Consider the following 24,979-nt stretch of genomic DNA (forward strand, 5'->3'; position numbering starts at 1 on the left):
TTGCTATCTGCGATTTGTTTGATTCAGGTGTTGTAGCTTCTTTGTTTTTCTGGAAAAGTACGTATTCTGGCAATGGCATTTTGCTGGTTAACACTTCCATTTATTACCAAAGCGCTGACCTCCTCTATATTAGTCGACTGAAGAAAGTGGTGGGGCTTTTGGCTTGAGAGTTGTCTAGTGCAATCACTTTTGGTTTTAATAATTAAAATCATCAGCTGCCAAGTGAAAAAACTTACAGTAAGTCCCCAGTCCTGCCTCTGAACTTAAACCTGATTGACTAGGCAATTAAATCCAGATCCACAGCTAAGAACACATTTTGTGAAGGTGAGTTAATGCAGCAGAAGGCTGGATTAGCACCTCTTTTCATAATGGAGAATGCTGAGCTGGGATCGGTGACCTGGCCACAAGCGTGCTATGGAAAAAATAATCTTCCAAGTGTTCAATGGGGGTGGGATCATGGCTACAGAAGCTGTGGTTAAAGTTTGCATCCTGTTACCCTTTTAGGAGTCATGTATACTGGAGTGATTTTTAGAGTGCTTTTTGTTTGAAAGGGTGAGTTTGGGTCTTATCAAATAGAGAATCTTTATTTCTACTGGTCCTCTTCAGCAGCGAGCCCTGTAGTGGGAGTGTATTAACATAATGACTGTCTATCCTTGGCCCTCACATACGTAATACCAATTGAAGGCACCATTTGTTTCTTCCACAGACTGTGTGCAGTAGAACATCATGCATTTATATGAGTTGAGGTGTAAGGTTCTGAGGAGCTGGGCACCTTTTCAGTTTCCAGTTGTCAGAAAGTTAGCTTTGCTTTCAAATGCACTTTTGTGAAGTAAGTTTGTGAGTTTGGTTCTGAATGTAGGGTTGAAACAGGGAGAACAGTATTGAAAGCATGAAAATGTGTGAAGTAATTGGTAAGAGGAGTTACAAGCAGATAATGGTAGTGATACTTATAACAGTAACTCTGAACATGAAAGACCAGAAGTGGATGTCATGAGGACCTGTTGTCAGTGGAGAGATTCAGGGGGAAAAGCAAAACTTGGGGAAGGAATACTTACAGCATTTTCCCTCTGTCAGTGAAAGCACAAATTCCTTCAGGCTGACTTCTTGCACTCATCCCTTCCATTGCTTTGGGTGGAAGGGGGAAGACTGCAGATGTGTAATCTTCAGTAATACTTAGATTGAAATAGAATCCAGAGCCTTAAAGGTTAAGGACGTAGTGTTGCTTAACTGGTTCATATTTAATTAAGCAAAATGCAATTAAATTTACTGGGAATTAGAAAGGAATTCTTAAATATAGCCAAAAAACTCTAAAGCATTCCTCCACAGTTGTGGGGGATTTAGCTAGAAAATTGTTTCCCATTTTTTAAGTAGTCAATCTAACCTTTCTTTTGAATTGAGCTTTAAGCAGTTGTCCTTAAGCTTTTTTTCTTACAGTTCTTGCTTTGTACTTTTGCTTGCAGTTTTTGCAAGACCTTTGCTTTGTATCAGTATGTATAATTGTACAATATGTTTGATTATTAGTCATAAAATTTGGAGTGAAGTTCTTTAACTAACATGACGACACTTTTTTTCCCCATGTTAGTATGGAAGAACACCTTTACACCTGGCAGCAAACAATGGCATTCTTGATGTTGTCCGGTTCCTGTGTCTTACTGGTGCCAATGTAGAGGCTTTAACCTCTGTAAGTATTGAGATATACTGTTACACTTCTTGCATCTTTTATCTGTGGTAGTAGGAAACCAATTCATCTCTTGGGGCATGGGGGACGATGATGACAACAGTCTAATATAATTACCTTCTGAAATTTAAAAAAAAAAAAAAAAAAAAAAAAAGAAAAAATGTTAGGCTGTTGAATGTCCACAGCTTGAAAAGCATTCTCTGTTGTCCACTTGTTCCCTTCTTACAACTCAATTTCAAACTGATTAAGGTACAATACAGCTACTACTTCAGATACACCTAAGAGTTTTTTCACCTAAGAATTACTTGTAGCGTCGTGTTTTCTGTAGGCACAATGCGCCACTGTCATTAAGATGTACGTCATTTCACATCAGGTACAGTTACTGTACAAATGTATTGTTTGTATCTTAAAATATTTTTCTTGCTTTCAGGGGATTAGACAGTTTTATTTTCATAGTGGAGATGTGTGTGTGCATGGATGAGTGAACTAGCATGCAAATATCCTTGTAAAACAAATCATTTATGTCAGATCAGTCAGCACCACTGCTTCCAATTAGCACCACTGAAAGTATTTTTCCATTCTCACTAAAGTGAGAAATGTCCTTCTGGCTGATATATCCACAAGGAGGAATGAAGTGTCCTTCATCATGCACACTCAAACACACATGATACATTATAGGCATCATACACACCATTTCCTGTGTTTTGAACAAACTAACCATGTTTTATTTTCAGACGCATTGGATCAGTTTACATTGGTACTCTCCCTAACCAATGCATTCTGCTCAGAAATTAACTATTGCTCTGTACATTGAAATCCTGTTGTGAGTAGGTTTTTAGTTGAGTCTGTGTTTTTCAAAGTTCTCTCCTTACAAAGAATCCATGAGATGGCTAAAATGGAGGGAAAAAGGAGAAGACTTCTGTTTCATTTGCTTTACCCATTTGGTAGAAAATACAAATGTTTTTGTTGTTTTCCTGTACATTTAGCACTGTGTTTTTTTCCCGCTAAGCATGTATCTCCGTGTGGAAGGGGGAAGTCTTCAGAAAGCAGCCACAGAATCACAGAATCATTAAGGTTGGAAAAGACCTTTAAGGTACTCAGGTCCAGCCATCAACACACCACCACCGTGCCCACTAACCATGTCCCCAAGTGCCACATCTACATGTTTCTTTGAACACCTCCAGTGATGGTGACTCCACCACCTTCCTGGGCAGCCTCTTCCAATGCTTGACCACTCTCTCAGTAAAGGCATTTTTCCTAATATCTATTCTAAACCTCCCTTGGTGCAGCTTGAGGCCATTTCCTCTTGTCCTATCGCTAATTACTTGGGAGAAGAGACCAACACCCACCTCACCACAGCCTCCTTTCAGGTAGCTGTAGAGAGCAATGAGGCCTCCCCTCAGCCTCCTCTTCTCCAGACTAAACAACCCCAGTTCCCTCAGCCGCTCCCTGTAACACTCGTGCTCCAGACCCCTCACCAGCTTCGTTGCCCTTCTCTGGACACGCTCCAGCACCTCAACATCCTTCTTGTAGTGAGGGGCCCAAAACTGAACACAGGATTCAAGCTGCGGCCTCACCAGTGCCGAGTACAGGGGCACAATCACTTCCCTATTCGTGCTGGCCACACTACTTCTGATACAGGCCAGGACACTGTTGGCCTTCTTGGCCACCTGGGCACACTGCCGGCTCATATTCAGCCGGCTGTCAACCAGCACCCCCAGGTCCTTTTCTGCCAGGCAGCTCTCCAGCCACTGCTCCCCAAGCCTGTAGCGTTGCATGGGGTTGTTGTGGCCGAAGTGCAGGACCCAGCACTTGACCTTATCAAACCTCATACAGTTGATCTCAGCCCACTGATCCAGCCTGTCCAGATCCCTCTGCAGAGCCCTCCTACCCTCCAGCAGACCAACACTCCCACCCAGCTTGGTGTCATCTGCAAACTTACCGAGGGAGCACTCGATCCCCTCATCCAGGTCATTGGTAAAGATACTGAACAAGACCGGCCCCAGAACTGAGCCCTGGGGAACACTGCTTGTGACCGGCCACCAGCTGGTTTTAACACCATTCACCACGGAGGAAGGGAAAAGGAGGAGAAGAAGGGAGGAAGTGCATGTGGTGATTTTAATAGCATTTCAGTTTTGCATTAGTTCTAGCTGGACATTAAACTATTCTTTATTAACAGCTTTTTCCAAGCCAGTGCAGTAGAATTAATTACCTTTTTCTTCTCTCAGAATGCCATTTCTGAGGAGTTAACTTCATCAGCTCTGTTAAATGACTGACCTGCCATATGATTTCCCTGGCTCCCACCCGGGCTAAAGCCCATTTTAGGACTAGTTTGATTTTGAATTGGATTGCATAAATGTTCTTAAGTGACCTTAGAAAACCTTATGCTCCTGGAGTATACGATCATTTCCAATGTTTGAATATCCCCCCAAAAATTCTTTGTGCTTACATGCTAGCTGCCACCATGTTCTTGGCCTCTCCTCACGGAAGTTTCTAAAATTGTCCCAAGTTTAAAATTATCAGATTGCTTAAAAATTTTGAAGGATGCCTGCAGATGGCCAGTTAAACTCAGGACCAGCTCTTGCAGGCATAGCTGTCTGATTTGAAACAAAGGAGCCAGTCAGCAGTTGCAATGAAATATTACCAACCAGGTGCGAAATATGCTTTCGTCGATCCTGTAACCAAGCCCTTTTCAGATGCTGGCTTTGCTTATAAATTGCTATTCCAGTGTATAGATACCCCCTACTTTTCAAGAAAGCTTGATTAGAAAAATTGATTAGGATAAAATTCACACTTTAGGTTGGTGAAGGCCACCTCCAGTTACCACAGGAATTTTCAGGAAAGGGATCAAGGTTTCCCCTTTATTTGAAGGCTTTGGATTCCCCTGGGTGTGCCCAAGACTGGAAACTCGGGAAGCACGAGAAGTATTGAAGCAGTTCTCCTGATGGCAGGCTAGCTGCCCAGCCCCTAGACCACTCTTATCTCATACAGCCCACAGCTGGGATTAACTGGGATTTGGAGGGTAGGGTTAGCACAGACAAAGAGATTCTTCCCCTTTGATACATCTTCTATAAGGAAAATTAATTTTAAAAAATACATTCAGATGTTTCTTTACTATAAAGTTGCAGTTACATGTCAACTATGGAAAGAATTTAAGGATAAGGTATTGGTTCAAATTTAGTAAACCACAATTTTGGCAATTTCTTGATAATGTTCTCTTCCTGTTCTGTCTGAATTATCTGAAGTTCTAGGGTATAAAATAACTTTTACTGAAACTTTTTTCACATGAAAAACTAGCAAAATCAAAGATAGAAACCCAAGAAAGAGATTTTATTTTTCCAATATTACTTCTTAACAATTGAAAGCTCTTGCCTGAGAGTGAAAAAAGCAAAGTGCTCATAAATTAGTTACCTGTTACCAAAATTTAAAAAAACACAAGAGCATTAATGTAGCTGTAAGAGTGAAAGTAGTGAGCAATTTTTCTTTCAGTCTGTTTAATATTAAACTGCTGACCTGTGAAACATGGGTAATTAAACGGCAAGATGAGAATGCTGAAGGCAGCTTTGCTTCTCCTTTTAAATTTGCTGATGCAATTTAAACTACATCCCTTACCATGTTCTTGCTTTCTGGAAACCTCCAGTGACTGATAATGCCACTGTCCTCCTTCATCTATTAGCAAACAAAATTCACCTGCTATGCATGTGAGTGAATATGCTGATGTGTCTCCTCTTTGTGAACTGTTTAAACTTTTAGATCTGTTCGGTGTGTAATACCTGGAAATTGCTATCATCTTCTAATTGGTGAGACGAGGGATTCAGACAGGGAATATTGGCATCGCTCTCAGGCTCTGAATTCAAAGTATCTTGTTTCAGAGGCATCCAGATGCCAATTTATAAAAGAAATGCTATTGTTCTGCATTGTAGCATTTTTTTGGAGACAATTTTAAAAAACAGAGGTTCTGGTGGGGGGTAATTGTTACTGGTTGTTGGTGGCTTTTTTCCTTCTTGCTATCTCATTTGCATCTGACACAAATTCTGTTACTGCCTTGAGCAGCTGCGCTATGTCACACATGGGGTTTTTTTTTTATTGTGGGCAAAAGGAAGGAACTGCTGCTAACAATTTGTGTTTTAACAGGATGGGAAAACAGCAGAAGATCTCGCCAGAGCAGAGCAGCACGAACATGTAGCCAGTCTGCTTGCAAGACTTAAAAAGGTTGGGAATGCATTAATTTTAACTGTGATATGTTTCATGTTTTTAAGAAAACCAAGAAAAGTTTGACAATGGGAAATAGTACAATAAGATATTCATCAAAGCCATTCTAAAAAGCTGTTGCAAAAATAATTCCTGGAATAGTGAGGGTTTTTTTCCCCTCTTCATTTTTAATTTGAAATTATGCCCTCAGTTCAAGCTAGTATGTATGCATTAACAAAAATGGCTAAGCAAGTCTGCAGCACTGATCTATTTTATCCTGTCTCTGACAATGCCTAGTAAAGCATCTAAGGAGTTTAGAAGAAACTGGAAAATCCCATAAGAGGATGTATTTCCCCACCACTGGTTAGATTACAGTTATGAAGTATGAGGCGTTTGTGCACCTTCTGGAAACTCTAATACCATGTGGAATAGTTGCCTGAGTTCTTTTTTTAATTCTGCGATTTCAGTATCTCCAAATCCCCTGACAGCTAGAATGCAAAGGTGATCTGGACTTGTTGTAAGGCAGCAAGTCTGACATGTCTGATACGCATTGATTATTCTGGATAGGCAGCATCACCTATGAAGGTTCAGAGGCCACTCGCCTGGAGATTCCAGGCAACAGCCAGACCAGTTAAAAGAGTACTGTTTTAATTATGCTGATGGGTCTGTGGAAAACTGAAATGAACGACCATTTCAGAGTAGCAGTAGAACATGGTGTGTACCAGGTATTGCCAAGGTGGATATAAAATCATGTCCTTCAGTCCCACCAGTAAACCTATACTTGCTAGGATGGTAAACTACATCGGTGAAGATGTCAGAAAGTGCCACAGTCCAGGCTTCCTTTGCAATGATAGGATTTGTCATAACAGGATCTGTTTTGCATAGTTGTATCCCCACATGGAACCCTTGCCTGCTTCTGCATGCAGGTGGATAAATTTGTGCTTTAGTCATGATGTAAATACAGAACTAATATGAGTTGACCTAGAACAACAGGGAGAGGATCAGATAAATCTCTTCTGAAAGAGATGTTAGTAGCTGTAACTCTCTTCTTGATAGCAGAGTATACTTAATTATTAAAGGCCTGCCTATATATATGGGGAAAATGTATGATAATTATATACTTCATTGGAGTATACTTTGCAATAGAGAATTTGATCCATGGAAATTAATAAACTACATCAAAACACTGAAAATATTCTACTACTACGCAAAATGGTAAACATCATCTAGCAGAGAGCATACTTGACACTTATTTTCAGTGCCTGTGGAGGGTGTTGTCCCTAATAGCACACACATGAAGACCCTACTGTCATAGTAGGTTTCGCAGAGGATTTAGTATTAACCATGAGGGGGTGCAGTATTTGTATTGTGACTAACTTACTTAATAAATGCCTGTTAGCAAGGAAGGAACTAAATTATATGTGCTATTATTTCTGTCAAATTTCTCAGCTTAATTGCTGCATGCTTATAATTTGGAGGGGGGCTGTAGGTGCTCGTTTAATGACTCATCCTGCATATTAAACTCTACAAATGCAGAAGAACAGAGCCTCTCTCTCAGCTCCAAATGGGGAGATGAAGGAAGGGAGGATGAAGCTAGTTCCTTTGCTCTTCCACCTTTCTGTCTCCTTGTTTCTTTAAAACAGGTCTTTCTGTGGCAAGAGATAGTTGGTAGTTTGCTGTCCTGCAGCATCCCCTTGTTGAATTGATTTTTCAAGCTCAGCTTCTGTGAGAAATGGAGCATCCATGTCTGATCGCCTCTTGCTGGGCAAGGAGAAAAGACGGGTTTGATTTTTTCATTCCCAATACTGTCTTTGACAGGAACTGAGGGAGTATCCTTCAGATACTACAAGACAAGATACAGAGAAGTAGTGGGGGAGCTCAAAGTGGAAAGCTCCTCTGTAGGAGATGTGATTGGGTTTGAGGAAGGCCTGTGTAGGAGGATGAGATGGCAGCTGTGGAAGAGACAGTGAATGCACACAAAGGGCAAACTGCAAGAGGAGAATTAAGTAGGAAGGCAGATCTATTGAGGCCTGTGAGTAAAGAGGGAAACCAGTCTGGAGGAAGGTGAATAGTATGCGAGAGGTCTTTTAAGGTAAAGAAGAGTAAGTGTGTAGGGAAAGGAGAGTTGAGAGTGGTCTGGGAATAGCAATATTTACCTTGCAAAGAATTGAAGTGGAAATAAACAGAGAACTGGGTGGGGGGAAAGGCAGAAGAGAACTCTCCCAAATACAACTAGTACAGAAAAAGTTGATGTAAAGAAGAGGGGAAATGCACATCAAGTTTTCAGATTGCTCAGGTGGTAGCTGTCACTGGAAAATTCTTCAATGCTGCATGTATATTGTGTAAGATTATGGATATTGATTAGGCTACTGAATCACAGAGAATCACAGAATCATTAAGGTTGGACAGGACCTTTAAGATCATCAAGTCCAACCATCAACCCAATACCACTAAGCCTACTAAACCATATCCTGAAGTGCCACATCTACACGTTTTTTGAACACTTCCAGTGATGGTGACTCCACCACCGCCCTGGGCAGCCTGTGCCAATGTCTGACCACTGAGACTCGTAGGTCAGGAGAATGGGAACTTAAAGAAGCTAGCTTTTTCCCCTTTAGCCTCTCCATCAGAGGTCAAAACGATCTCATTCACTGATGTTGAGCCTGAAGTCATGTGTGATTTTCACAAAGACTCAAGTTGGCTCTTGAGAACAAGCACTCAGCTGTGCCTTGTCTACCTGTCCCTGCCCTTCTGCCAGTAACTGATCACTTGCATGATAAAGCAGATGGAGAAACTGATCCAGATGAACACCAGCCTGGCAAGAAAGCTTTATCTAAACCCAGTGTTTTGAGTTTGTTGGGAGGCAGAAGTTCTCTGCCACACATTCTGATTCCTTCTTTATGTTGAATTTTAGGATACGCACCGGGGCCTTTTTATCCAGCAGCTGCGGCACACACAGAATCCTCAGCTCCGAATCAAACTGAAGCTGTTTGGACACTCTGGTGCTGGGAAAACAACCCTTGTGGAGTCTCTCAAGTGTGGCCTGATACGAAGCTTTTTCCGAAGACGTAGGCCTAGGCTCTCCTCCACAAACTCAAACAGATTCCCCCCATCTCCTTTGTCTTCCAAACCTTCAGGTATGGCTTCAAAGCTGTAATGTTTGAACTAGAAAACATTTTCCTCTTAGTTTGCGTAGCTCCTAAGGAAGAACTGTTAGCTGCATGGCAAAAGACAGTACAGGCTAAGTGTTTGAGAAAGCAAAGCAAGATGGAGATGGTATTGACCGTGCACAGGCTCATACCTAAAGTAAGAGTGAAGAGGAGCAGCAGATGTGGAAGGTGTAGGCGTAGTTAAGGTTTTGTTTACTCACATGCTGCATAAGTGAACTTGGAGAGTGGAGGACAGGACTTGTGAACACTAGTGTTTATTTTTCTCAAAAAGTCCTAGGCTATGAACACCAGTGTCATGACCAGAGTCCACCATCGTGGTTTTGGGGATTATATTTTGTCAGCCTTATTGTTTGAGTAGCTTAAATGAACTCTGTGCAAAATTGAAACAGTTGCTGCATCTTTAAGTAATAACAGAGGATTCAGAACTGCTTCTGATGCCATGGATTGCTTTTCCGTAAGGTACAGGAGTGGATTAGCCCAGTTAGAGGGGTCTAAAATTGCTTCCAAACAAGGTAAAAATTGAGGTTTTTTTAAACTGAAGTACATGTGTGCAAATCATAGGGAAACTTTGCCCATGTAGTACAAGTTGGCCTGTGTGAAGTAAGAAGAGCTGCAGGGTGCCAAGGAAAAAGCTAGGTTTGCACTTCAACATGTGCCAAGCTTTGGAAGAACCCACAGTTGCAGCAAAAGGTCACTGCAGGTTGTGTTCTTCCAAGATAATATTTGCAGATTTAGGTTTCATTCATTATTTTTAAGTAATGTTAGAACAGTGCTAGTAGTGCTTATCTCTAGTCGCATGAGGAAACTGTAAGGTACTCACAGAGTGGCTTAACAAGACCAGATACCTGGCACAGAGATTATTACAGCATTTACTGTTCACTTAACACAAGGTGTCCACATCTGTGACAACAGAATAAAGAAATTGATTAAAAGAATCAATCAGAAGTTCTTGATTTATTTCTCTTAATTTACTGTGTCATACAAGGGGAGGTAAGTCACTCAAGCAATATCAGTTCCTGGAGGCAGTGCAGGAAGGTTTTGACTGAAGAGAGGTTTGGGTTTTTTTAAATTGATTGGTACCAGAACCAGAGGATAGGTGTTATGCGTTCACACCATCATAAAATGAGATAAGACTGCCAGTCATATTGACAAATCATTATAGAAATAATGGTGAATTTGAAGCATCCACTTAAAAATAGCTTACCTAGATATAAAGCTCCGAAGTTGTGTAGTGCTGTGCATGCTTGTAAGTTGTGCATTTCTATGTAAACAAAGCTACTATGGTGTTGTTTTAATGTTTGGATTTTTGGTTTTTGCTTGTTTCAGTATCTTCTTTTTGGATTAAAATTCTTATCTAACATACAAGTGATGATATGGGTTGAGTGGCATAATCAGATAAACATTTAAACCAGCACAGTTTGGTCTATACTCGATCATGTGCTTAGGTTTGTTTAAATTCTGTAAAAATAAGTGTGTGAATTCACCATGTATTTATTTACAAGAGCCTAAAGATTTAAATGAAATTATAGTTCTACAGCTGCCAGGTAGTTTATTTCTATATTAAAACCCAAATATTAGAGTTCAGCGTTTAGTGGAGGAACGAAATCCTTACTTTGTCCACTAGATGGTGCAAGTCAGTTAAAAAGCCCTTTTGTTTGTCATTTACTCCTCGGAATTTGAATTGAGTATGAACCGAACAGATTACTTACTAGTAAAATAATTTTGGTTAAGGGCCTGCTTTTCTCCCCCATCTCCCTAGGAACAGTTGTTACACAGTGATATTTTTATCCTTACTTACAGGAACCAACTCTATAAATATGTAGCATTTCCATGACAATAAAACCAGCCCATGCTATGAACCTGCAGCCCTTAGCTAAAAAAGCAGTGTATCTGCCACATAGAAGAACTTCAACTGTTGAAACCTCTAGTTCTGAAACATTCAGGTTTTTTTCTATGCTTCCCACCTAGCTATCTATCTACTAAAGGGCAGTAAGTGTTACAGGGGATCATTCTAAGATTGCCCTTTTCATCATTCAAAATAAGGATGTAGTTGTGTACGCTCATAGCTTGGTAGTCATCTCCTTTCTTTGAAGAGCAGTAAGGTTTTTTTAATCAGCTTTTATGCCTTGCATACTTATTTCGAAGTTAACTGGTTGTGATTTTCACATGGTTTGTAATCTCATTTTCCTTTCCCTGACCCAGTTTCAGTAAGCATTACGAATCTTTATCCTGGTTGTGAGAATGTCAGCGTGAGAAGCCGTAGCATGATGTTTGAGCCGGGCCTGACGAAAGGGGTATTAGAAGCTTTTGTTTCACCTGCTCATCACTCTCACTTCTCTGCTGATGACCAGTCCACCAAGGCCATTGACATTCAAAATGCCTGCTTGCATGGTAAGCAGAGCCCTGGGCTGGCATGCTTTAATGCTGTGGGACAGTTAATGCCATGTTGCTTGTTTTTTTTTAAAAAAAAATTAAAATCTGACTTCTTGTGGTAGTGACTGTGGTTGAGAATCCAAAATTGGTGGGGTTTGGTTTGTTTAAGCAGAAAGTGAATCTGCATTAATTTCTCTACCTGTAATACCATAGTAATCACTTGTGTGAGATGCTTATACACAGGAATGTTTTTGAGATGAATAAGTGGGGCAGGAGGAAAGAGGGATTTGGTAAAATAGGAGTGTGTTGGCAGACCAGCTGCTAGTGTGAAGGCGCCTTCACCTATACTGTATGTTGTTTGGGTATTTTATCAGGTTTAATCTGGTCCTCTAGACCCAAGTTTCCTCACCAGGTAAGTAGTTCCCAGCTGTATGAAGGATCTACCATTCTTGCCCTATGACAGGGCTGGAGCATGTTTGGTGAGCACTGGAGCTCAGCAAACATGGTGAGTGGAGCTTCTGATTTCTTTTTTTGAAAGGAAGCTAAGTGCTCTGCAGATGAAACCAGTTAGCAGTAAGAGAGAGCAGTCAGAGAAGTTGTAAGTACATATATGGCTTTTGACTGTGAAGACCAAACAAATGGTGCCTATACACCACCAACCATACTGGTAGTTATATAGGTGGTAAGATCTCTCCCAGCAGGATCTCTTCTTAATAAAGAAAATGTTTTGTGTGCATTAGCAGCTGCAATTTTGAGGCCGAGTTAGGATTAGTCAAGATTTTATTTTGGAGAGAGAAACCTATTTATGAATGCAGTATATGTACACTACACATGGAGTGACACAACATTTTCCCTAGATGCTGAAGAGTTTGGCATGTAGCTAAGGCTTGGTCTCTGTCCTGGCTAATTTCCTTCTTCAGTGTAAGTTGAAACCAAGTCAAATTCTGCAGTGAAGTAGAGTTGTGCAACAGACTGTTAGAAGGGGTTTCTTTTCTTCTCTGTGCTGTCTTGATATAGAAGGAAAGTGTGCACATGGGTGAACTCTGAACAGCAGTACTCGTAACAGCAGGTTTGAGGTTTCTGGCTTCTTCTAGAAGTTTGAGGTGCATCTTAATCAGCCTTTATTTAAATAGAGGTAGTACAAGTGCGTCAGGCTTCACACTAATCCGATGGTGAGCCTGGGAAGTGCCGTACAATGCAACACAGTAATGCTTTTCTCACCTGAAGCTGAAGGAGATGGCAAAAAACACAGTGCTGTTGGGATCCTTAACATGGTGATTCTTCAGTCCTGACTTAACTGTGATGTGAATAGTACAATTCTGTAAATAAAAGTGGCTTGAGAATGTCCCTCAGCTGTTTTTAGTACCAGCAGTGTCATGTTAAAAAGAAAAATTAACGAAAATGTTCAGGCTTTTGGGGTGAGTAGAAGAATGGGCGCTGTTACTCATCTTTTTCAAGGGAATTAAAAGAGCCATTGCTGTTGTGCAAGGCAAAGGCCAATTTAATGAGTAAGGCTGCATGTGTTTAACACACAGGTGCTTTCATGTGGCATCCAGCTGAATGTCCTAGAGAAGTGAATGCAAGAGAGGGACAGATTTTGAGGACCCAACTTCTCAGCCTCTGAGACTGACGGAAATAAGTTTCCTTTGTTCATGATTGCATTTGCAGTCTTGTTTTCTCACATGCATACCGTTTATCTTTGTGAAAGTTTAAATCAGATCAACTCTCTTGTTTGTCTTTCCATGGCAGGAAGATGCTTCATGCTTACTAAGTGTGATCTCCTCATCTCTTTGTTTTTCAGGAGTTGGTGATTTCAGCATCTGGGAATTCTCTGGGAATCCTGTGTATTTCTGCTGTTACGATTATTTTGCTGCGAATGATCCCACTGCAATTCACATAGTGCTTTTTAGTCTTGAGGAGCCTTATGAAATCCAGTTAAACCAAGTGACCTTTTGGCTCAGTTTCCTGAAATCCTTAGTCCCGGTTGAGGAGCCAATAGGTATGCTTTTCTGCCTGTTAATGAAATATTAGGGAACTATAAGATAAAGCTTCTTGTGTTTCTCTGCAACTTTGTACATCCTCTGTGTTAAGTGCTGTTACGTGTCTTCATCCCCATGTATTCAAACGAACTTTACACGAGGTTTCTTAGAGAAAGGGAATTTTATCTGTGGAACAAGCCTGAAGATTTGTACACACCACTTAGTCCAGCTAAAAAGGGTCTTAAGGGTATAGTGCAGCCTCTTGTGGCACTGGGCTTTACATCTGTAAATGGCAGATGAAGTTTTATGTCAGATAAGCTGCATGGAAAAGTGTTTCAGAGGGTTAGATGCATTTAAAACTAGTTTTAGACACATTGCTTAAATTCTACTTACATCTAACCCAAATTAACAGTCTTTCCAGAATAACTTAGTCTTGTCAGTGAGAACAGGACAGAACAACATTGTGGAGTGGCATTACCTGTCAGTACAGGCTGCTTTAACATGTTTAACTAGAGTTATATTTGGACTTCAAAGATGTTAAACTTCGGTGCATCAAAGGTGTACAGAAAACAGTATTTCTAGTAAATTTCACTTCACGTATTCTCAGACTTTGCACAGGTTTTAAGTAAGTTTACTTGTTTTATATTCAAGGATTCTAACAAACTGAAAGTTACTTGGCAGACAAACAAATCAATTTAAATAAATAGCCAAAATGTTATTCCAGCCAGTGGTTCTAACTCAATGCTCATGGACATTTATAACAGTGCTAGGGACTTGCCAGACAAGCATATCGAATACTTACGAATAGTGCAAAGAGTATTTCCCCTCTCTCTTTGTTTTCTACTCAATTCTGTATGCATTATCTCAGCCAGATAGTGATAATGATGAGCTAAGGCAGACCTTCAGTTTTCAGTTCAGCCATCTGCATGTCCTTGATTTTCCATTTTAGGTTAAATTACAAGGTTAACAATATAAGAGTTTGGATCTAACCAACATGAAATTAATTCTGGAAGTAAAGGCTCAGAAATTTGCAGAAAGTATCAAAGCTGAAGATACAGTTAATTTGCAATTGCTGAAAGCTTTTCACGGCTCCTCAGTGAAGCAAAGAAACTTAGTTCTTGGTTTGACTGAGTTAGAATATGAGTTAATTGTTTCTTCTTGCTGATCTAATTATCAGCATTATTTAAATAGTTTGCTTAAATCAGTGTTTATACTGGTCAGCTCAATTTGGGTGCCCATGCATTTTTGTGCTATTACAAATATCTCAAGTAATATGTAGTAACTGATGTTAGCAGAAAACTGAAACTTTTGGAATTAACTTTCCAGTTATTTTGTCCAAGTCCTTTAGCTGCCAAAAAAAAATCTACCATTATGAAAAATTTACCTTGAAGTGCTATGCAGAGATTTGGGAAGATGTGGCTTTTTATGAATGTATCAAGATTCTGTAGCTCTTAGTTGATGAAAACTGTGCAGTGATGTAAGCTTATTTCTCCCATATGAAGTTTTGTCAGACAAAAACAGCAGGATCGGATGTATTGTCTTTTTTAAAAATAGTCTAATGATGTCTTCTCTTTTCTGGAAGATGAGTTTGAGAAGAGATTGAAAACTGTGTGTTCCATACTGTCATCTCATTCATGCCATTTGTATCTTTCTTTCTTTCTCATTCTTTTTCATGGTTTCTGCCAGGCTTTCCTACTTAACTCTCACCTAAGTGAGAGTTCATTGTTTGTGTAAGTACTGCAAAATAGCATTCATACCAATGTATGAATGTTGTAGACGTTTTGTGTTCTACTTATAACCCTGTACTCTGCACCTGTAGTGTTAGCGACTATCCAAAGATTATGAGAAACCCTTTCAAGAAGCTGTTATTTTTAATTATTTTTCTTCATACTGCCATAGTTTATAGTTAATAGTTATATCTTTAGTGTTATTGATTAATGTCCCTGTTAAAAGAATAAAGTAATGTAGTATCAATGTATCTAATGTTATTCAAACAGGCTAGCTATTCAAGTTGAACACTATATACATAATGCTAAAGGCAGATAACAGCCAAAGTGCCAGTTTGGCTATGCTTAGGGTTGGTAAATCCACTGCAAAAGTGATTGGTATGAAGAATATAAAATGTATTGCTACTTTCCTGGCTCAGTAAGACAGCCATCTCTATAGGCTCATAGCGAGGGAGTGCTCTTGTTTCTCTTCTAGCGTTTGGTGGAAAGCTGAAAAGTCCCCTCCGTGTTGTTTTGGTTGCCACACATGCTGACATAGTGAATCTTCCTCGGCCTGTTGGGGGAGAGTTTTGGTATGACAAGGATATGTCATTGTTGAAAGAAATCAGAAACAGGTGAGTGGGGAGTGTATTTATATGTAGCATTTAAATATGTCAATTGGAAAGAAAAAATACTAAAATACATAGAAATATGTAAAATGTTTTTACGTGGCTTAGGCTTTATGGTATTTTGAATATGTCCAGGGAGTTTACATTGTGCAAAAATAGAAACATTTACCAGTATTACAGTGAGCGAGCTGCTTTAAGTGAGTTAAAGTGAGCCAAGTGGTGCAAAAAATGAGTTGAGGCTCAGGAAGTCTCACCCTGCAAACACTGAGATACATCCAAAGGCCTGTATCGGCCATCTGTCTGACATCTTGGTGCTCAGGTTTTGTACCAGTTTCAGAAAAGTGGGCGGCTCTCAGCTACAACCTCTGGGTACAAAAGAGGAAGCCTTACAGGAGAGCCACCCTTTGCTCTGAATTGATTTAGGGTGGGTAGGAAAAAACTTAAACGAGGCCTGGTTTGTGAAGAGGTGGACATTGTGGAGTCCACAATGGACAAGGTCAAGGTCAACACAAGGTCATCCAAGAGATATCTAAAAGTTAGGGAAACTTCTAGCCTTCCTCAGAAAACGTTTGGAGAGCATGCTAATTGTACATGGAAGTAGGGAATTTTCCATGAACATGCTACTGTATAAAGTAACAATAGCTTATATTCACAGTGGGCACATAAGTAACACGTGGTACAAGGAACTATCCATACCTGTGAGCATAGACGCTTCTCTGGACTGTACAAGAAACAGGTGTAGGAATTTCAGCACAATAGTGGCAGGGCAGTATCTTGATCAATTGAAATAAACCAACAGAAAATACCTGTGTATAATCTTTGGTGTTGGGATCCTTTTAAAGGCAAATCAGTCCAGAGCTAGGAAAGTATGTGTGGTTGAAAAGTCAAAAGGAAGTGAGAAAGAGAGCTAGTGTCAATAACAGTGACAATTGAACTATTTAAAGTGAGAAGAAAGAAAGCAACAAATACGAAGACCTTAAAAAGAATTAATTCCTTCTATTCTTTCTCTAGTAAAATTTTGGGGTTTGTCAGTACAAGTCCTGTAATGCAGTTGTAATTTTCATAGACATCTTCAGCCATCTTACTTAGGAAAGACAACAGTTTTCTCTCAATATCTGTGTCTATTTTCAAGAAAATTTGAGAACAGGTATACTGTCTGTGATTATAAAATATCTTAGCATAATCAGTACTTAAACGTTTTCATCATTCCTTGAAGAAAAATAACTCTTGTGTAAGACTGAAGTACAAATGGACTAAGAAATAAAACTGGATTTGAGACTAAGTAAATAACTGCTCACCTTTTCTCTTTTAGGTTTGGAAATGATCTGCAAATTTCAGACAAGTTATTTGTCTTGGATGCTGGAGCATCTGGGTCTAAAGATATGAAGCTTCTCCGAAATCACTTACAAGAAATAAGAAGCCAGATAATTTCTGTAAGTAATGTCTAATGGTCTACTGAGTAGGGCCTGCCAAAATGTGAAAATCTTGTGTAATAATTTCTTACGAATTTAGTGTTTACATTATGAAACTTAAAGAAATGAGTGCTGTTTCAATTTTTTGGCAGCATGCATGACAGACTTGGTGATAAACTCCTGATATCAAAGATTCAGTCAGCATTTTCAAAATTGCAGGTGTTTTGTACAGGTCACCAAGATGATCTCTCTTGAAGGGAAATGATTTGAGAATTTCATTTCGAAGTTACAGTTTCATATTTTGAATTGACGGTGATTGGATTCCAGAGTTGACAAATTTTTTTTTTTTTAATCTTTTTTTTTAATTGGTGTAGTGTTACAAAAAAACAATATATTTCAGGCAAATAAGTTTTTCATTTAAAAAAATGACCAGAGTAGAACAGTTTCCTCAACTTTTAGAAAGATAATTCCCAATATAGATGTGTGAACTGAATATATAACTTTTTACCACACTCTTTAGCTGAAAAATACATGCTGGGAGTTGTACATATATGTGTATAGGTATATGTACATGAGACTAAAGATAAAATAGCCATAGTTTGATGTCATCGCCATGAATCCACAGAGACTTCCATACTGAGGGTGACCAACTCAAGTTGTTACGTAGCCTGTGCTAAATGGATTTAAAGTTCTTCATACCAAAGGTCCTCTTACTTGTGTGACACACCAACAAGACTTTTTGCAGCTACTTCTGATAGGTATTTTTTAAAAAATGAATTAAAAGTGAATGTATTACTGAGTTCATTCTGTAGGTCAAGGAAGATGTTTGGGTTTATGCAAAATTCAGCCTATTTTACGTTCCCAATGCTCTCTTGATTTAATAAGCTTTTATTCTCTCACAGAACTTTATTGTAGTGGTGGTCACTAGCCTGAAGTCTGGAAGGCTTTGCTGCATAACAAGTGCATGCTGTGGCTTGAGAGTGTAGGATGAAGCCATCAGTGATGTCCAAGACAATCAATAGATAAAAGTACCATCTTTATTTCTTATCTGGTACTCTGCTGTCTCACCTGTTGAAGTAAATTGGTACTGTACAGGTATTGACGAGTACAGATTTTAATTAAATGTTGACAAATTCTGAAATAAAGATAACTTCTAGACTCATGAAGGCAGTTGGTACACCTTGAAGTCACTGTTCCAGGTGGTCAGCACATTTAACAAGGCAGGACTATATAAACCAAACTGTATTCCACATCATGATTCTCTTTGTAATTGTGGCGATGTTTGGAATGTTTACTTATTTCAGCAAAAAAAGTTCTTTCTGGAATTCAGTTTATCAACAAAAGTTAGATCTCATGGCAAATGAATGCTAGATGGAAGAGTAAGGGTCCGTCACAAGGGGAACTCTTTAGACAGGAATATACATCATGAATGTGTTAGACCTTGTAATCTCCATTAAAACAAAAAACCCAACAACAATAGTACTATTATTCTCAGCCGAGTAGAATTACAAATGGATGTTTTCTGTGCTTTTGTAAGACTTGCCCACCTATGACTCATCTGTGTGAAAAAATAATCTCCACACTGCCTTCTTGGAGAAAAATGAATGGACCCAACCAGCTGATGTCCTTGCAGCAGTTTGTATATGATGTAGAGGAACAGCTTAATCCCCTAGCAAGTGAAGATGACCTACGGCATATTGCACAGCAGTTGCATAGCATAGGAGAAGTAAGTGTTTTTATCTAAGTTGCATATCTTTATTAGCAAGGTACTTCTCTGGTAAAATATTGCTTCATGGGATTTAAGTAAATGTCTATAGTTGTTTTTTTTCCTCCTCCCTCTTAAGGCATCATAAGAATGTCATAAGAAGAGACTGGTTAATACTGCTCTTTGTTATCATTACTGTCTTGTGGCTCCTGTTGCATTCAACATTATGTCTTTGAGATAGGAAAAATTACAATTTATTGCTGTAGTTGTAATAATATAAAATACCCAGAAAGGATAAGTATGCAGTCATCATAAATGAGGTAGTGCCTAATGTGTTTACTGCATATGAGAAATTTATTCTTAGAAATAATTTTGAAATTGAATCGTAGGATAACACCTTTGCATAAATAGCTTGTAGGGCATGACTAGGCTTTACAGCTGTTGGGCTCTAATGGCTTCATTACTAGTAGAAATCAAGAACAAGATCTGCTCTTTGTTCTGAATGCTTGCAAGAAATTAAAATGCAGTTTGTTTTTTGTCTTGTCAGCAGTGTTAATTAAATGATTGGGTCAGTAAGGAAGGAGAGAAGATGGGGTATCATCTTGTACTTCACAAGATGTAAATAGTAACTTTCATATTTATAAACAGATTAACATTATACAGAGTGAAACTGTCCAAGATGTTGTGCTTCTGGATCCTCGCTGGCTCTGTTCAAATGTCCTTGGAAAAATCCTGTCAGTGGAGAACCCAAAAGCCCTCCATCACTATAGAGGTCGGTACACTATAGAGGACATCCAGCGTCTGGTGACAGATAGCGATGTGGAAGAACTAATACAGATTTTGGATGCCATGGATATTTGTGCAAGGGACCTTAGCAGTGGAGCAATGGTGGATATTCCTGCTCTTATAAAGACTGACAATCTCCACAGGTCTTGGACAGATGAGGAGGATGAGGTGCTGATTTATGGTGGTGTTAGAATCGTTCCTGTGGAACATCTTACCCCATTTCCTTGTGGAATCTTTCATAAAGTTCAGGTGAATCTCTGCAGGTGGATTCATCAGCAAAGCACAGAGGGAGATGCTGATATACGTCTGTGGGTAAACGGATCAAAGATTATGAATCGTGGAGCTGAGCTTTTAGTGCTGCTGGTCAACCATGGTCAGGGTATAGAGGTTCAAGTTAGAGGACTGGAAACAGAGAAGATCAAGTGCTGCCTACTTCTGGATTCTGTATGCAGCACCATTGATAACTTAATCGCCACAACCTTACCCGGCCTTCTGACTGGGAAATACTACCTTAGTCCTCAGCAGCTGAGAGAACATCATGAACCAGTAATGGTCTACCAGCCTAGAGACTTTTTCCGTGCACAGAGTCAAAAGGAGACATCACTAACTAACACTATGGGGGGATATAAAGAGAGCTTTAGCAGTATACTGTGTTTTGGGTGTCTTGATGTCTACTCCCAGGGAAGCCTAGGAATGGATATTCATGTTTCTGATCTGAATTTACTTACCAGGAGAAAACTAAGTCGACTCTTGGATCCACCTGATCCTATGGGCAAAGATTGGTGCCTTCTGGCCATGAACCTGGGCCTCCCTGATCTTGTTGCAAAGTACAATATAAACAATGGGACACAAAATGACTTTGTCTCAAGCCCAGTCCATGCCCTTCTGCAGGAGTGGAGTAATGCTCCTGACAGCACTGTAGGTATCCTAATGTCTAAGCTGAGGGAATTAGGTCGCAGAGATGCAGCAGACTTTTTGCTGAAGGCATCTTCTGTATTCAAAATAAATTTAGATGCTAATGGTCAAGAGGCTTATGCTTCCAGTTGCAACAGTGGCACATCTTATAACTCGATTAGCTCTGTAGTGTCACGGTAAGAGCAGGTGTTTTGCATGGACATCTTTTCAAACTGCAGAAAGCATAAAAGATACAGTACCAAGAGTTTCTGTGCATTTTCATTTATGAAATTTTGCATCAAAGGATCTTTATCTTTCCCCAGCACCACATTTTTGTGCATAAACTTTCTACTTCTAACTGTGAATTGTTGCTCTTTATCTATTAAAAAGGCTGGTGTACTTCTGGTGTTTTGAAATTATTCCTGATACATAATGTGCTGCTTAATACTGCCATTTTCACTGGAAAGTCTTAACTTTTGGACTATGTACTGCAATTGTTTTATAAAATATTTTGATTATACCCCTCAAAGGTAGGGGGAAAGGAATAGCACCTGAAATGTCTATTTCTTACACCCATTTATTTTTTCTTTTCATTGTGTCCTCTGCTTAACTTTTTTTTTTTTATATTTATAAGGAGAGAAATCCACCATTTGTGATCAATCCGACTGAATTTAAAACCACATTGTTTATAGCTGAAAAAGCGAGTGCCTTTTGCAGAAGGGAGGGTGCAGTTGATTTGAATGACCCTGCTGGAGTTACAAGAACACGCTACCTCTGTTTCACTTAAATTGTCTGCATGCTTATTATTGCAAGTGGTGCTTGCCTTTCAATTTTTCCTGCACTTCTAAGACATTGGTCATGACTCATGCAGAGCATTCTTGTGCCAGTACTATGGGTATAGACGTGTGATACCTAATCAAATACAGTCAAATCATAATGTGAAAATCTCTTAAACTTGCCAATTATCATACTTCATTATTTCCATGCACCTCAGGTAAAAGTTCCTATCATTACAGAGTTCAAAGAACACAAGTATTGGATACTGCAGAATAATATTGTATAGCTGTCAGTTGTAATTTGTGTGTAACAAAGGTTTTCTACTATTAGATCCTGCATTACTTACTTCCTGTACTTGAAAACTTTGATGGGGATAAAAATAAAAAGGAAGCAAGGTTTCTTGCAGTGATAACTTTAAAACTGATATGAGGGAATATGACCCATTCTCTGTTCTAAAAAGCATGTAACTTTAATGGTGCGATGTGTGTTTGTTTATATATATTGTATGTACATATATTAATACTATTTTTTCCTTAATCTTGCAATGTAGTAAAATTTTAAAGGATTTTTCTACAAATAAACTGTTGCTTGTTGCATCCTTGTCGTTCATATTCTGTAGCTGAAAGGGACCGAAACTTCTCTTTTCCTTCTGAAGTTGTGGGAACCTGCTGTTTCACTTTAGGGGTTTTCTCAGTACATGGGAGGAATATTTATTTGTTTACTGTAGAGGTGGCCTCTCTGCAGCAGAGAGATTTACATTCATTTTGACAAATGGCAAGCCAAAGCACTTTGCTACATAGCTTCTCCTTTGTGTTTTTTTACAATGAACACCAAAACAGCAGATAGGAGTCTGTGATCAGGAATCCTCCAGATGATGCTGTGTTGCACAGGGGGGAGAATACTGCGTTAGAGCCTGTGCTGAAGTATGGTCCTTTACGTTAAGGATCCCCTCATCACACGAGGGGCTATGCTGCTGCTGATGGTGGTGATTTAAACTCTGGGCATCGCTCACTGAGAGCTACACAGGCTCCATACAGCACTCTGTGCAGGCAGCTCTGCACAGTACCTCCCGTGTCTATGTTGTGAAGGAATTAAACAGACTCTTCTTAAAATGCTAGTTGCCGTTTCCCACTGCCTTTCTTTGTGTATTTTACCCTCGCTTCATTAAATCCTTCCCCAGATATTGCTGAGCTCCTTTGTTAAACGTTCTTTTAAAGTCTAGTCCTCAATGAGAAGTATGGTTAATGAGCGGTCCTACCCTGAGGTGTCTCTGCTCTGATTCTCTCCTGCCTCTGACAAACTGAGTTCATCATCGCCCACCACTGCTCAAAGTTGCTCAGCGAAGAGCCCAGCTTTCCACAGCCCGTATTTGTGTTACCTCGTGGCCACCACCACACTTCACCTTCCAGCTGTGGCTGTGTTCTGCACTTCTGTCACATTCTGGTATGTGGAGGGGTCTTACTCACAAGACTTTCAGCTTTTCTAGTGGGCTTCTTTAGGCCTGTTCTTCAGGTGTCAAATTTGGAGTTACCTTCACTGGGCCTTGTGTGCTTGCAGAGGAGTGGGACTTGGTATCGCAAGTCCTGTGAGAGCAGAGCCTACTGTGACATGCGTTTCCCATGCAGGGCTGTCAGTGGTGTCTGTTAGTCTGGGATTTAATTCACCGCTGTACTGCTTGTGGTGAAGTGGCAAGACTTTGAGAAACCAGGTAGCTCCTCCCCCGCCTGCCTCTCCAGGTGCTTTATGCACCCTCAAGATGCATGGCTGACTTACCAACACTGATGCAGTAATCTTTTTTTTGTGTGTGTGTGCTTTTTTTTTTTTTTTCTTCCTCCCTCCCAACAGGGTTTTCCTGACAACACTCTGCTTCCATTTACTGTAAAATGCAGCCCTGGGAGCATAAATTACTTAGTGGATGCTGTGCTGAGTCTTTGAATGCCAGTCACAGCCTATTGCATCATTTACAGTTTTCATGGTAGTAGGTTCAGGAAAGTGAATCACAGTCATAGGATAGCTTTGGATTGCTTTCTTATAAATCATGTGCCACTGACATTAAAAAAAAAAAAACAACACACCAATTTGTCCTAAATGACAGTTTTGGGGAAGGAAAAAAAAAAAAGCTTAGCAAGGTAATAAAAGTGGGCATCCCTTCAGTTGCTTCACTTTTATTGATTACCTGTTTTGTTTTGTGAATGCAACTAGGAGCAGAGCTTCATTTCACAGTTTGTAGAACTGTGTTTAAAATGCAGTGATCCTGCCTGACTCACTCCAGAAATGGAGGAACTGCAAGTCTTTGCAAGATCAAAAAAGGTTTAGCCATAAATGTAAATAATGTATAGTTCGTGCAAGACACATGCTAAGCTCGGACCCTGCCAGTGAAATAAGTGAAGCTGGACATTAACCATTAGGACTTCCTGTGTCTTCCTTGCACTTCTTTGTAGCTTCAGAGCAGAGCTTCTGAAACACAATTTTGAGGATTTTGAGCAGATTAGCCCCAACGTTTGTTTTCTCTTCAAAATCGTAATGTAGACAAACTCTCAAACTCTCAAGCCTGCAACACAGTTGCCCAAGGCCAAGATGCATGGCAGATGATCTTGCAGTTTAGAAATGTATGTTACTGACATCTGCACTCAAATTACAAAGAAATTTTTTGAAAAAGAATATGGGGATGAAGCAAGCATTTTGGTGCAGACCATTTTTCCAAGTAGAGTCTTTTCTCCCTGTTATGCAGCAGCATGCATGGGATAGCAACGTACTTCATATTGCTATTTGTATTAGGTTTTACTGGTTTTGCTCTCTGTGGGAGTTTTGCTGCTGACCTGACTGGTGAGTTTGGAAAGCCACAAGAGATCAGTGGCTATATGCAAATGATTTTGAGGGTGGGACAAGAAGGGCATCCAGAGGTGACTTTGGGTGGAGGTGGATATATATGATTGTTCTTGCCTTAAGAGGATGTAATCTGGAGACAGCCGCAGGTTTTAGGATCCTTGTGATTCAAATGATTGAGAAAGAGTTAATGAAGCTACAGGGGTTTAGCAACTCCCAAGTGTCCAGAGATTGACAGAGCCAGAAGGCTTAGAAAGGAACCACAGCACAGTTTCCTAAATGGTCAGGTCTCTAGGCAATGGTGAAGGTGAAGCTGTGGCAGCTAGCTGTGTTGGAGCCAATTCCAGGTCCTAAACCTCTGCTGGCTGCACTGCCCACTCCAAGGAGCAGTTTCCTGTTAGTTCATTGCAGCCTTTGTATTCCAAAGATGCTGTGTTGCAGCACCATTGTTTAAAACGGGTGCCTCGATTTGAGTCGTGTCACTATTTCAGCTTTGCCAATGCAATGGGAAAGTTACATGCAAACTAATGCCCGAGTTGTAACTCCAAACAGAGTAATTGAAGCATGCTGTTGGCTAAAACCTCTTCTTAGGTCAGAGGAGATGGAGCAGTGCAGTATCTTCTTTGAAGGTAACTTGAAAACACTATGTACAATATTAAAATTTATTTCTATCTGAGTTTTGTTTGTTAAACTCAGTCCAGCAGGTCACAAAAAACATTAAACAGGATCACAGATTCATTCCCGTATCCTTTCAGTCTTCGCCCGAGTTTGAAGGCAAGGTAGTGGGTAGAAAAGAGGAAGAAAATCAGTTTTTAACAATGCCTGAGGTGCTTTGTTTCCAGAAGGGTTACAG

At 39.8% G+C, this 24,979-nt stretch overlaps 1 protein-coding gene across 1 annotated transcript in view; it reads left to right on the forward strand.

Annotated features, from left to right (window-relative positions):
* Window positions 1-21,509, forward strand: part of DAPK1 (death associated protein kinase 1) — a 93,233-nt gene extending 71,724 nt beyond the window's left edge. Inside the window, exons 17-25 of the mRNA XM_082013647.1 lie at window positions 1,583-1,681; window positions 5,813-5,890; window positions 8,784-9,006; window positions 11,242-11,430; window positions 13,214-13,411; window positions 15,594-15,732; window positions 17,039-17,159; window positions 18,676-18,864; window positions 19,492-21,509. Coding sequence (XP_081869773.1) covers window positions 1,583-1,681; window positions 5,813-5,890; window positions 8,784-9,006; window positions 11,242-11,430; window positions 13,214-13,411; window positions 15,594-15,732; window positions 17,039-17,159; window positions 18,676-18,864; window positions 19,492-20,724 — 2,469 coding nt within the window. The 3' untranslated portion in view covers window positions 20,725-21,509. The remainder of the gene's footprint in view (window positions 1-1,582; window positions 1,682-5,812; window positions 5,891-8,783; window positions 9,007-11,241; window positions 11,431-13,213; window positions 13,412-15,593; window positions 15,733-17,038; window positions 17,160-18,675; window positions 18,865-19,491) is intronic.
* The last annotated feature ends 3,470 nt before the right edge of the window (window positions 21,510-24,979 follow it).

The sequence above is a fragment of the Phaethon aethereus genome (assembly GCF_964289735.1).
Source record: "Phaethon aethereus genome assembly, chromosome: Z".
Taxonomy (NCBI): domain Eukaryota; kingdom Metazoa; phylum Chordata; class Aves; order Phaethontiformes; family Phaethontidae; genus Phaethon; species Phaethon aethereus.